This window comes from Hylobates moloch, unplaced genomic scaffold, assembly GCF_009828535.3.
Source record: "Hylobates moloch isolate HMO894 unplaced genomic scaffold, HMol_V3 SCAFFOLD_15, whole genome shotgun sequence".
Lineage (NCBI taxonomy): Eukaryota > Metazoa > Chordata > Mammalia > Primates > Hylobatidae > Hylobates > Hylobates moloch.
In genome coordinates, this window is record NW_026652290.1 from 6101775 (window position 1) to 6115821 (window position 14047).

Genomic DNA, 14047 nt, shown 5'->3' on the forward strand with positions numbered 1-14047 from the left:
CAACACAGAGCGACGCCCCCGCTGCCGAGGAAAAGCCAGTTCAAGAAGCCGGGGGAAGGGTGGGGCCCCGCGCGCTCCGGAGCAGCGCCCCTCGAAGGCGGGGGCAGGAAGCGGCCGCCGCGCCCCGTCCCGCTTCCCTCCCTTCGGGCCAGAACAATGGCTTTTTGCCCGGAAAACGGAGTTGGGAGCAAGGCCGGGCGCGCCCCGGGAACCACGCGGGACTCGGTGGGAGCCCCAGGCTCGAAGCCCCTAGGCGCCTCCTCCCCCAGCCAGGGGCCCGCCCGCGCCCCCCCCCCCCCCCCCGCCCCCGCCCCCGCCCCCGCCCGGGGCCCCGCGCGGGACCCCCCGCCAGAGCGCGAGGCCCAGCCCGCCGCGGACAATACGCGCCCCGCCCCGCCCCGCTGGCCCCACGAGATTGGGACCCCGGGGGCGGGCGGGGCGGGCCGGGCCGGGCCGGACGGCGGTGCCTCCGGGCGGGCCGGCCCGGGCGGGGGCGGTGTCTTTGTGTCTGCCGGCGGGCCCGGCGGTCGGGCGGGTGACGGGCTGGCTGCCGGGCAGCATGGAGGAGCTGAGCAGCGTGGGCGAGCAGGTCTTCGCCGCCGAGTGCATCCTGAGCAAGCGGCTCCGCAAGGTGCGTGCGGCCTGCCCGGCCCCCCGCCCGCCGCCCGCTGCCCGTCTGGCTCACGGCCCCTCTTCTCTCCCCGCAGGGCAAGCTGGAGTACCTGGTCAAGTGGCGCGGCTGGTCCTCCAAGTGAGTCCTCCGCGACGCCGCGCCCCCCTGCCGCCCCCTTGCCTGGGGGTGGGGACGTGGAGCCCTTCGGCCGCGCTGTCCGGGGGTCTGGGGGCGCCCGCGGGCAGAGCGGGAAGTTGGTGGGGTCCCCTCCGGCTCTGAGGGGGGCGGGGGCCGCCCGGCCCGAGGTTGCCCTTTGTTTACACGCCCGCGGGTGCAGAGCTGGGTGGCCCCCCGCGCCGGAACCTCCTCGGCCCCCGCGCCGCGCTTCCCCCAACCCCGGTCCCGGCCGGGAGGGAGGCGCGGGATGCAAGCCCCCCTCCTCTTGGCCAGATTCTCCCCGCTGTAACCTGAGCTTCCTATTGATGGATGTAGGGTTTCGTTTTTTTTTCTTTCTTTTAATGGAAGGGAGGGGATTTGGCATCCCCGGAAGGGGCTCTGTGCACAGCTGCTCCCGCGGCCCCGTTTCCGCGTCTTCCCGGACCCCGCTCTTTTCTTCGCTACCCCTCGAGGTGCCCCGGCCCGCGCGCCACATTGTTCTGGATCTCGGGCTGGGCGCCTGTGCCCCTCCCTGCATCCTGGACCTGCCTTCCCTTCCTCCTCTGGCTCCAGGCCAGGGTTTGGGGGATTCCCTTTCTGCAACTTTGCGTTTTATGGGGATTTGTTTTTCTCCCAGGCAGAGGCTGTGAGAGTCCTCTTGTGGCCTTGTTTTAATTGGGGGGTTGGAGCGGCAGTTTCCCTTTGGGTCTGAGGTTAGAGTGCTGGTTTCGTGGGGGGTGGCCAGCCTCCAAAACCTGGGTTTGGACTTTGAGAAGTGCCATGGTGCTACGGTGCCACTGCCATCGGCTCAAGTCGAGGAGCCGTGAGGGCGGGCCCCCTCGGGCTGCCTTGCAAAGCGGTGATCATCAGCCTGGCGTCTAATGCTGCCCTGCCCTCTGCTTTGCAGACATAACAGCTGGGAGCCGGAGGAGAACATCCTGGACCCGAGGCTGCTCCTGGCCTTCCAGAAGAAGTGAGGACGCTGACAGCACTGTGGGGAGGGCGTGGGGGAGGGACGGTGGCTGGTTGGAGTCGTGCTGGGCGCTGCTCGCCTGCCCGGAGGCTGGAGCTGGGGCTGTGGTCTGAAGTCCCTTAGCAAGATTGTCTCCAGGGCCATCTCTGTGGCTGGCTGTAAAAGTCCCCAGCCAACCCCTCTCCCACCTTCTAGCCAGCCTGTATCCATCCCTGAGAAGACCCCAAGTAAGTGCTGCTTTGGTGTTTCCGACAGCCATACTTGTAAAAAACCAACTTTTTCAGTTGCTTCAGATAAAGATGTTATAGTTTCTCTTGGCCTTTTCTGCTGAGTAATTTGCACATGGCGCTAACAAAAAACCAGGATAGCAGGTTTGCTACAATGACGCAGGTATGCCCTTCCAGCCCTGCACGCGTGTGCCATCAGGCAAGAGAAGGCTCAGAGAGGGAGCTGGAACACACAGCACGCAGTTGTGCCTATTATGATGTCTCTCTCAAGAACGAAACATTTATTTTGCTCTGGCCTGCAGCATACAGTACCAAGTAGCACCATGAGGCCAGATTGGGCCAGACTTGTTTCTGTAATTCTAGATGTCATTCTATTTTTTGGTAGAAAGCTTAGGTTAAGAGATAGACCTCCTTGAGATGTTCGAGGGCAAGGGGTAGTGAGGAGAGGGTAGTGGATGTGCCCACCGCACCCCAGCATGAAGGGCGAGGGAGTGCGGTTGAAGCAATGGCAAGACGTGGGGGGTTTCACTGACAGCTCCCCCTGGCTCCCCTGGCTGGATTTGCCCTGTGGATAGAGGCAGAAGAATTGGTTGCTGGAGTCTCCCAGCCAGGGTCAATCTGAAAGGTTGGTTCTCTGGTAGCAAAAAGTGCGTTCGCTTTTTTCCACTGTAGCAGGACATTTTGGGTCTTCCCAAAGGGGACATGACAATGGGGAAATAGAGTTTACTGGTGGGGCGAGTGAAAAGAAGAGCCTGTGCTTGCTTAAATCCCTTTGGAAAATCATAATGGCAACCCATTGTCTTCTGTTAGTTCCTGTCTGGGTCCTGTGAGCCTTGAGGTGAGGGAACGGCTTGGTCCACTTCAGAGGCTGGTGCATTTCTCTGCATCTAAGACAGTGTCCTAACTGTTGAGAGAGATCGTGCCCTTGCCCCTGGTTTTGGTTAGAGCAGACGAGCAGAAAACACCTGAGATAACAAGAGTTTAAAACCCATGGGTGGCTTGGATTACATCGTGGAAGACAGAAAACGGAGAAGGTGGTTGTTCAGCCTTCTCCATCCACCAAAATGTTAGCTTCCTCTGGGCACTAGGAGCTGGCGGTTACCTGCTTGGTGTCTGAGGGGGTGGGGGCATGGCCCTTAGTTATGCACAGGCTCACAGCACTCAGTGCACAGGTTAATATTTCAGCGGAGGAGATCCATGAGCACTTCATTGTCCTTTTAGGAGATTTCGGGTTAAGGACCAGCACTTAATTGGAGTATGAGCTTTGCCTGGTACTTACTAATCAGAACTGTGTTGAGGAGGTTGCCTTCAGGCCCCAGTGAGATGATGGTTTGCCCAGATAATTATCAGGGCCCCTTCCCTTGAGAGTGGCCTGAAATACAAGCTTTCCCTGGGGGGCTGGAGGTGGGGAGGCTCTTCTGGGTGGGGAGGGGAGGTACTGCAAGTGATGCATGCATTGAGCCCTGCCTGCCTCAGAACTCGGCACCTCTGTTATCTCCCTCAAGAGTAGAGTTTAGGAACGGAGAGGTATTTTTAAAAAGGAAACAAGGAGAGTCATGTGCCAGCAGCCAGGCTCTGCGAGGGCTGGAGGGCACGGCCCATGGTGCTGCTTGCCTGGGTGAGGGTTTATGCATCAGCAGCTGCCCAGGGGATTGGTGGCATCCCCTTGCCCTGGGCTTCCTTCTCCTGTTGAAAGTAAGGAGGTTGGACCGTGTGGCCACCAACGCCACTTCTGGTGAGGATATGCTAGAATTTCCGTGCAGCAGTGCACCTGCAGGAAGCTGTCTTAAGAGAAGTCGGAGAATACTGGGGCATCATTGTTTTCCCAGCGTTGCTTTCCTGTCTTCAGCTTGTCCTTACCCAAATGAAATGGGATGGCTGGTTACTGACCCTGGTGCAGAGAATGGGGTCTGATCTCTGCCTTGGGTATTTGATGATATGTTTGCGGCAAACAGGATAAGCTGTTACAGGCCAACAGGAATAGGGTGCTGGAAGCCAGAGAGTCCCACATGGTAGAAGGGGTGTGCACAGGGCTTCTCCCCCATTAACCAGTGGTGTGCCTTCAGGGAACATGAGAAGGAGGTGCAGAACCGGAAGAGAGGCAAGAGGCCCAGAGGCCGGCCAAGGAAGCTCACTGCCGTGTCCTCCTGCAGCCGGCGCTCCAAGCTCAAGGTGGGTGGCTGTGCTGGGTATGCTGACCCCACCTCCCGGCACCCCCTTGGGGTAGGGGGCAGGCAGAGGGAGGGTTTGGGGCCCTCAGGAAGGGTGTGGCACTTCTCCCAACAGTCTGTCCCTCTACTCGGAAAATAGGAGCCCCCTTTCTTCCTGCCTCTCAGCTTCTGCTGCCAGGGGGCCTCAGCCGGCTGAGAGTTCCGCCCCGCACCTCCCAGGGGCTTCCTGCTTCAGCCTGTCCTGCACGCCTGTCTGCTGGGTGGCAGAGTCAAACTGCCACTGACAAGCACTCTTCCCTCCCAGGGGGTCCTTGGGGGACGGAAAGGAACAGGAAGCATGCTTACAGTAGGTGCTCATAGGATTGCCGGCTAGATGTGACTCAAAAGCCTAGGATTTTGGGCTACTCCAGGCCCACCTGTGAGTGCACCTTAAATCGAGGTGGCCAGAAACGGCAGGGCTGACTGAATAGCCAGGGGGTGCCAGAAGGGGCCTTGGAGGAGGGCAGAGGCATTGTGGGCTGATGATGTGCTTCGGCCTTCTCGGGACTGTCCTGTCACCCCTCCTCACTACAGTGATGGGCTCACCCCGCCACAGGTATCCATGCACCCCTGGGGTCCGTGGTAGGACCCCTCCCTCCCCTGAGGACAGGTGAGGCAGGACAGGATGGGGGAGGAGGGCCTGGCCTCAGTCCCAGGTGTGGCTTTAATTCCCTCCTCTGGGCACTGTCCCCGGACCTTCGCATGTTGTGGCCATGAGCTCAGTCACTTACAGAACTTGCCTTGGCCAGGAGGATGTCCTGAGGGAACAGGATTCCCTGCTGTGGAATCTGGTTGGCTGGTCTACACTGGCCTTACGCTGTCTTGCAAATCTTGCTTTTGAGTGGGATGGTGGGGGCTGCAGAGGTTCTGCTGACTGAGGAGTGGCCACAAGGCAGTGACTGATGCCTGGTGTGAGATCACTCCTGTGGAAGTCGGGAGAACGGGGTGGTAGGGAGGCGGTGTTGGATCTGACTCCCTAAAGCACACGCTGTAGAATTCTGACCTAGCAGACAGCATGGAGGCCTATAAAGCACGAGGACACTCTTACTTAATATTTGCGGTGACATCCAGAAGGCGAGGAAGGCAGTGGTTTGTTTACCTGTATCCTGGAAGGCTCAGACTGTGAAATGGGGATACCGAAGCCCACTTGGTGTAGGCTGCAAAGCTGTGCATGCTACTTCATACGACTTGTAACCTCCTGCGTCCTGAAAACTGTGATGCTCTGGATACAGTTCCCTTTGAACGTCTGCTCTACAGCCTGGAGCTGAGTCTGCATCCCCCTTGAAAGCTGATGGTGGACGGGGATGTCGTGGTGTGGACTCTGTCCGCCCCTACTCTGTCTTCATTTTTACGAGCCACCTATTTTTCTCTCTATCTACTTTTAATTTTGCTTCTCATGGAACTGTGAGCGCGGTGAGAAGTTGCTCCTTCCTGGCTGCCTCTCTGGTCTGGAAGCCACAGGAGTTGATGGCTGCAAGGTGCCCAGTGTTCCTTGGGGACAGCATGGCGCTCTGGACCCTGGGAGCAGGCAGTGGAGGTGTGACACCTTCTTTATCTTTTTTTTTGAGATGTAGTCTCGCTCTGTCGCCCAGGCTGGAGTTCAGTGGCACAATCTCGGCTCACTGCAGCCTCCACCTCCCAATTTCAAGCAACTCTGCCTCAGCCTCTGCAGTAGCTGGGACTACAAGTGCGCGCCACAACACCCGGCTAATTTTTGTATTTTTAGTAGAGACAGGGTTTCACTATGTTGGCCAGGCTGGTCTTGAACTCCTGACCTCAGGTGATAACACCCGCTTCGGCCTCCCAAAGTGCTGGGATTACAGGCGTGAGCCACCGCACCCAGCCAACTTCTCCTTTATCTTTCCAGGAACCCGATGCTACCTCCAAATCCAAGTCCAGCAGTTCCTCCTCTTCCTCCACGTCGTCCTCCTCTTCCTCGGATGAAGAGGATGACAGTGACTCAGATGCCAAGAGGGGTCCCCGGGGCCGCGAGACCCACCCAGTGCCTCAGAAGAAGGCCCAGATCCTGGTGGCCAAACCCGAGCTGAAGGATCCCATCCGGAAGAAGCGGGGACGAAAGCCCCTGCCCCCAGAGCAGAAGGCAGCCCGAAGACCCGTGAGCCTGGCCAAAGTGCTAAAGACCGCCCGGAAGGATCTGGGGGCCCCGGCCGGCAAACTGCCCCCTCCACTCAGCGCCCCCGTTGCAGGCCTGGCAGCTCTGAAGGCCCACGCCAAGGAGGCCTGTGGCGGCCCCAGTGCCATGGCCACCCCAGAGAACCTGGCCAGCCTAATGAAGGGCATGGCCAGTAGCCCCGGCCGGGGTGGCATCAGTTGGCAGAGCTCCATCGTGCACTACATGAACCGCATGACCCAGAGCCAGGCCCAGGCCGCCAGCAGGTTGGCGCTGAAGGCCCAGGCCACCAATAAGTGCGGCCTCGGGCTGGACCTGAAGGTGAGGACGCAGAAAGGGGAGCTGGGAATGAGCCCTCCAGGAAGCAAAATCCCGAAGGCCCCCAGCAGTGGGGCTGTGGAGCAGAAAGTGGGGAGCACAGGGGGCCCCCTACACACCCATGGTGCCAGCAGGGTGCCTGCTGGGTGCCCAGGTCCCCAGCCAGCACCCACCCAGGAGCTGAGTCTCCAGGTCTTGGACTTGCAGAGTGTCAAGAATGGCATGCCCGGGGTGGGTCTGCTTGCCCGCCACACCACCGCCACCAAGGGTGTCGCGGCCACCAACCCAGTCCTTGGGAAGGGCACTGGGAGTGGCCTCATTGGGGCCAGCGGGGCCACCATGCCCACCGACACGAGCAAAAGTGAGAAGCTGGCCTCCAGAGCAGTGGCGCCGCCCACCCCTGCCAGCAAGAGGGACTGTGTCAAGGGCACTGCTACCCCCAGCGGGCAGGAGAGCCGCACAGCCCCTGGAGAAGCCCGCAAGGCGGCCACACTGCCAGAGATGAGCGCAGGCGAGGAGAGCAGCAGCTCGGACTCCGACCCCGACTCTGCCTCACCGCCCAGCACTGGACAGAACCCGTCAGTGTCCGTTCAGACCAGCCAGGACTGGAAGCCCACCCGCAGCCTCATCGAGCACGTCTTTGTCACCGACGTCACTGCCAACCTCATCACCGTCACAGTGAAGGAGTCTCCCACCAGCGTGGGCTTCTTCAACCTGAGGCATTACTGAAGCCCCGGCGCCACCAGCTGCCCGGTCTTACCCCCCTTTCCTGCCCATGATGTTGGTTGGCTAAGTGACTCCCAGCCCAAGCCCCCTCAAGAGTCTGGGTCAGGGGAGGAGGAGTGGGTAGCCTCGTTGATGGGCAGGCTTGGAAGGGACTTCTCCCCGCACCCCGCCCTGTCCCGGGACATAAGGCAAGGGGCCTCACTGCCTTGTTGGTCTCCACCTCGTGCCTACCTCTGCAGGCCTCTTTGCTCTCCCCTCTCGCCTCAGGAAACCTGGTGGCACCTGTGGCTCCAGGTGACTGTCTTGAACAGAGCGGGCTTCTTCATGGCTGCGTTGTTGCTGAGTTTGAACTGCTCCTCCCTGGCCTGCGTGACTGAATCCCAGCTTTGCTTCCTGTCTCGCAGGGACTGAGGTGTCAGGAGGGGACTTCTGGTCCACCTCGCCTTCAGCCCAGGAGTGGGCAGAGAGTATTGTGGGGAGGCAAGGCCGGTGGGACTAGTGTTCTCTCCACCTGGCTGCAGCTTTTGGGAGATGGGATGGGCAGGGGCGGGCCTGGCTGGCATTGCCTGAGCCGGCAGTGGTGAAGTGGGGAGCTTGCCCTTGACAGGTGGGGGCTGGCTGGGGCCTTAATGTGAAAGGACAGTGGCAGGCAGCTGGAGTAGAGCAAGCCCAGGAGCCCTAAAAGGCTGGCTTCACGGCCATCTAGCCCCAGTTCAGGGCAGCACCCACAGCCCCCAAATAGCCCACAAGCCAGCATGGGTGGGGCGGGGGTGGTCCCACAGCTGGGTTCCACCTGAAGAGCCTCCACGCCTCGGAGCAGGAAAGGCAGGCTGTGGCTGCCACCCTCCCTCCTGCCCATGTCCCAGTGAGAAGTGACCTGAGTCCCCTTCCAAACCCAGACCCACCTCCTGCCCCAGGCCCACTGAAGCATGTTCCATTTCTAAAAAGCCCAGAGTTCAGTGTGTCCTAAGGAAAACCCAAAGTGGAGGTGCTCAGGTCCAGGGGAGTCCAGTGGGCAGCACCCTTGGCCCACAAGCCCCTCCCTCCACTCCAGGACCTACCTTCTGCTAGTAAAGGACTGGCTTCGTCCTAATCATGGCCCACAGACTACCCTGGAGATCTGGAGGACAGGAGTGCTGGCACTTGGGAGTTGATGGGCCCGTCTGCCACCTCTGCCTGTGCTGCAGGGGTTGGCCGTGGGTCCTTCCGACACCTCCCTGCCGCCTATGCAGGGCCCTGCCCAAGTGGATGAGGTATTCCTTGAGGAATATCATTTTCCTTGACAATCCCCCTCACCTTCAGGGGTTCCCTGCCTGGCTCCTTTCCAGCTGAAAAGCTAGACCTGTACCATTGGGGAAGCTGGACAAGGTCTAGGGGGCCTACCTGGTAGAGGGCCCCGGGAAGCTGAATCTGTCAGCCTCGGCCCTGAGGTCCCTGTTAACTCAAGATTGTGAGCCGCCTCTATGTGGCCACGTCTGGGAGCTACCTTGTATGACTTCTGACCGATAGCAGGATTTCTGTTCTGAAAGCAGCTTGGGCAGAAAGGCAGGGCAGCCCAGAGGTGGCAGTGGCAGGCAATCTGGTTACTAGGTCTTTGTGATGCCAAAAATAAAAGAGGGTGGGGTGGTGACTTTCTGTTCCTCTGATTGGATGGAGTCAGCCAGCAGGCATGGGGCTATATTCCAGTGCCTGACTGTAGGGAAGGCTACCCTTCCATGGAGCAGCCCGGAATTCGAGAGTGGGCTCTGGTTTCGGGGGGCAGGCCTACCAGACTGCAAAACCCCCCAGTACCTCACCGTGCCAAATAGTAAGAGGTGGCCTTGGTGTAGCCAAATTGATCTTAACAGTGTGCCTTTGGGGAGGGACCCATGTCCATGGCTTCGTTGAGGGCCATCCATATGCCACTTGGGGGCCAGCCCACAGTGGCCGTGTTGGCTGCAACAGGAATGGTGCCCACCTCGGCGAATTGAAGGGCTGAGAGTCCCAGATAGCTAGGCCAGAGCTGGAAGCAGACAGTAAGGGGAAGAGCTGCTCCCACAGGACAGGGAGAGATTCTGGCTCACTGTGCATCCTGGGAGGAGGCACGGATCCTGGCACGCTGGGCCTCAGGCACCAGCCTCCCTGTGCTCAGCCAGCCAAGTCTTGACTCCTTCCTGCTGAGCACTGTGCTACCTTCAATGCTCCAAAGCCAGACTAACAGCTCTCCAAGCCCTTGGGGTGACTCTGGGCTTCCAGGAGCTGTTGGAGAAATGAGGATGTCTGTCCCTGTCTGCCTGGGCTGGCCAGATTCCTCCCCAGCAGCCAGGTCTCTCCAGACCCTGATTCGGTGCCTTTCTGTTTACCAGCTACTTCAATCCCAAAGTTTGAATCTGCAGATACCTTACTCCCAGCCACTTTGCCTTCTTACTGTGTTGTGTGTTTTTCCTGGTGCTTCAAGAGCGTGTGCAGGGCAAGTGCCGTCACTGCGAACTGCACCGAATGCTCGGACTTGGTTGTCTTATGTTTACCAATAAATAAAAGTAGACTTTTTCTATTTTTATTTGCTGCTATTTGTGTGTGTGTTTGTGTAGCTAGGTATCTGGCACATCTGACAAGATGCATTGTTGCTTTTTTCCCAAAGGTCCCACAGGAACTGTGGCAATGTGTGTGTGTGGAATGGTGTGTTAACCGTGTCTTGTTTGCTCCTGTATTGAATAGGAAGCAGTGGCCAGTCTGTCTTCCTCAGAGGTGTTGGCATATTTTTATATGTATATATTTTGTACCAAAAAAGAGTGTTCCTTGTTTTGCTTACACTCGAAATTCTGGCCTAGCGGGAGAGGGCTCTGGGCCGAGAGCTTGGGAGACTTCGGGGGAGGATCAAGCTTTGAACCAAAGCCAATCACTGGCTTGATTTGTGTTTTTTAATTAAAAACAAAATCATTCATGTATGCCACTTCTAATTGCTTTCAACTATGGCTGTTTGCCTTCTTAAGAACAAAAGTAGGTATGTTATTGCCCTAGGAAAGGATCTGTGTTGCAACAGGACAGCAGCCTAGGGCCCACATTTAATTAGGATCAACCAGTTTAAGGAAATGCTTCCCCCAAAAAGCCCCTGATGGTGTGGGGAAGGGGAATGGAGTTCGGGACAGGTAGTGCCTACATGACCAGATTTTACTCAAGTGCAACTCATGATTCTGTGGGTTTTCTAGTATTTTTGGAAAACTAGCATAGGTTGCAGAGTTTTTTCTTTTAGACTGATGTTAATTTATTTTGCAGGGGAAAGACAGCAAATGGCATCAGAAGATTTTTGTCCTTTTGTTATCTCTTAGTATATCAATAAATTTTTAAAAAAACTTTTGGCCTGGTGTACATCATGAGTGATCCCTGGAAACACAGTAGACTCTGCTTGAGGCAAAATAATTCGTCTGGACGTGGGCCGAATACTTGTGGCACAGAAAAGTCAAAGACTGGGAAAGGCTTGGCCACTTGCGGAGGGTGCAGAAAAAGATGTTTCCAAGCAAAGGATGGGTGTTTGAGAGTCCATATATCAGTGGCTCACAACAGAGAACAATTGGCATTCCAGGGGACACCTGGCAGATCTGGAGATCTTGCTTGTCAAGCTGTGGGGTGGATGCCACTTGCGTCTAGTGGGTGGATACCAGGAGTGCTGCTAGACGTCCTGAGGTGCACAGAACTGTCTCCGTGACAGAAAGAAATGATCCTTCCCAGCACATCAGTAGTGCTGAGTTTGAGAGACTGAATTAATGGGAAAAATAGAAAAAACACAATGTTAGGGGTTGGGGGTAGGGGCGGCATTACCGGCATCTGGTAGGTGAGGTCAGGGATGCTGCAATATATAATCAACTCGTTTTGAGACTGCTCCCTTCCAGAGACATTCAAAGTTAAACCAAAACTCTCCCTCTCCCCACCCCCACAGTATCCAGACATGCTGTGTTGGAAAGCCACTCAACCCCTTGAAGCCGCCGCATGTGCTAATGCTTTACAAGGAGGCAGCCATAAAATTCCAGGGGAGTCACTGTGAGTTAGCAGCTACTGCAACTCCTAACCCAAGGCTCGCGAATAAAGAGGCGATTTGCTTATTATAGAACCTTCCCCGGCTCCTTAAGGCTTGCACCAACTTCAGCATGAATTTATTCATAAATTCTAGCCTCCAGGGAGAATAGAGCTTCTTTGAAGTGAAGAGAGAAGCTGGGCTCAGATGTTGGGGTCACTGGGTGAAAAGCTACTTGGGGCCAAGGCCTGAATCTTTTGGTTCAGGAAAGGGTTCCCCCTACAAATGGAAATGTGACCCCCAGCACTAGCCCGCTCCAGGAAGGCCTGCGAATTCGAAATCAGACTGCTGGAAAGAAAGAAGACTGCTGGTGGGCTCTCTTTTGCTGCCTTCGCAAGTCTCTGGCTGTTTCGTTTTGGAGAAAGTGGGCAGGGGCGACCCCAGCGGGCCTGTCCTCTGGCTTATGAGAGCTGCAGAAAGGGGCTGGGACCGCCAGGAAGGAGCAAGCTGGCCGAGCAGGAGCAGGCGCGGCCCGGGATGTGGAGCCAGGCTTTCAGGAGAGCCCATTCCTACAGGGATTCGGCCAGACGGGTGCCGGGCCGAGCTCGCTCGGCCTTTGTTAGTTTTTGCGCCGCTGATGTGATCGCCTAATCCAGTGTCCCCTGAGAAGAATAGACTGGGCTGCCAAGGGCCCGACCCGGCTCGAGGGCCCGGCCCCACGCCGCCGCGACCTGCCCGAGGGGACCGGGAGCGATGGGTGCGGAGGGGCTGGGAGGACGGTCATCCGGGCGGCTGGACCTCTCCTTCCTCCCCTCCGCCCTCGTGGCTCGAGCGCCGGGCCTCAGGGAGGACGCAGAGGGGGCGCCCGTGGCGGTGGGCGCCCAGCGGTACCTTTGGGTTGGGGGCAGGTAAGGCTTCCTCAGCTCGGGTTCGGAACCAGAAAGCCACTAGCCCCCCGGGGGTAAGGGGTGGGCGCCGGCGACCCGAGCCGACGCCGCCACCTGCAGAGGGCGCGCGCGTCCCACCAAGGTCGGCCGCCGGCCCTTCGGACGGACGAGGGAAAAGCCATCCGCGGCTCCAGGGTGCCCGAGACTCAATCGCACCGTCTGCACCCCGGGCCACCTCCGCCTCCGAAGTCTCAGGAGGAAAGCCCCGACCCGGCCCGCAGCCTCTCTCGCCGCGTTCAAGACCCGAGGCGGCGGGCAGCCGCCTTCCACGACGGACAGCACGGAGTCCCGCCGAGCCCCGAGCCACGCCAGTCTCGGACTTCAGTTGGGTCCGAGGCTCCTCTGGGCCTGGAGGGCTTTTAGATAAGAAGAGGAAACCAGCACAGGAGCCCCAGAAGGCCGGGACAGGTCTGTGCGCCAGCGGCCCGGGCGAATGGCACAATGCCTGGATCAGGATTGGTGCGAAGCCAGCATCAAACGGACGGAAAATGAATCCGATCCGACACTCTAGGAAGAGCGTGAACCTTCCAACCCAACCAATGTTTGTGTGAGGCCAGGTTCCCCGCTGCGGTGGCCACACAAGCCGGCCCTGTCCTCGAGACGCAGGGTAACCAGTCCGGCTGGAGGCCGCCACGCACACCTGGTCTCTGCAGTTGTGGGGGAATTCCCAGGGAATCTGCCCAGGAAACGGAAACCCGTGAGGGCGCTCCTCAAAGCCGAGGGTGGTGATGGCCAGCGAACCCGAAAAAGGGGCAGGGTGGGCGCCCTCCCATCTGCTCAAGCAGGAGCCCATTCCACTGCCCCACACGCCCAGGAGTGGACGCAGGAGGGAGCCCCGTCCAAGTGGCGACCATCGCGGGGCCACCCCACCCACCTTCCCTTGACGTCCCCTGCCAGCACAGAGACCGCCCGTTGCAGTGGGGCAGTCTCGGGCGGAGATCTTTGATGCCTGGTGGCCACCGACCCTACTCGGCCGGCAGCGCAGGCCTTCACGTCGGAAGGACACTTAAGGCTCTGTGACCCGCTAACCTGGACCTGGGCACCAGGACGCTCCTGTCCTCCCGCGCCCTCCCACACCGGTCACAGCTGGGGAAGGGGGAAGCTCCGCCAAGGGCCAGGCCACTGACTCCTCAGCAAGGGGCTGGAGATGCGTGAGCTACCCCTGTCCATGTTCCTCCTGGTGGGCGTTAGGGGTGAGCCTGAATCGTGGCTTCCTGGCAGGGTGACGTCTGCGGGGCACTATGGAAGTAGAAATGGGTTTAGTGCGGTGGCCTCTTTGGGGATCCGAAGAGTGGCTCTCCTGTGCGGGCTTCAAGACCCCGCCCCCACTGCTGTGAAGTCTGTGGCCAGAAAAGGCCAAGAACATCTCCCTCTCCACCCTCACCCCGCACTCTGCTCTCCCCGCACCGTCCCTTGCCCAGCGTTGGGGTTTAGGCCCGCCTAGGAGACCTGGGCCCTAGACGCTGCGGGGACTCGGGGGCGGGGGTGCGCGTGGCTGCGGCGCGGCGGCTCCAGGTTCACTAATCACATCAGCAGCGCTCTGCGCCGGCTCCGAGCAGGCAGTTGCCTAGCAATACCCGCGAATTCAATTCCTCAATCAATAGGCGCGAGGCTCTGCATTTCGGGGAGCGCTAGCAAGGTTGGGTGGGTCTGGGGAGTGGGTCTCACGACAGCTACGAGGGGCTGGCACCGGGAGGCTTTGGGCAACGTGGCGAGGCCCCGGGGCCTCGGAGACCACACACCTCCGGCCTGGGG

The 14047-nt window shown here is 59.0% G+C and overlaps 1 protein-coding gene across 1 annotated transcript; it reads left to right on the forward strand.

The window, feature by feature from the left end:
- Positions 1–495: 495 nt before the first annotated feature.
- CBX2 (chromobox 2) lies at positions 496–7630 on the forward strand. The gene is made up of 5 exons (XM_032177764.2): positions 496–631; positions 708–751; positions 1677–1742; positions 4036–4141; positions 6047–7630. Exons 1-5 carry the CDS (start codon positions 560–562, stop codon positions 7355–7357), a joined length of 1599 nt encoding a protein of 532 aa, XP_032033655.1. The 5' UTR covers positions 496–559; the 3' UTR covers positions 7358–7630.
- The last annotated feature ends 6417 nt before the right edge of the window (positions 7631–14047 follow it).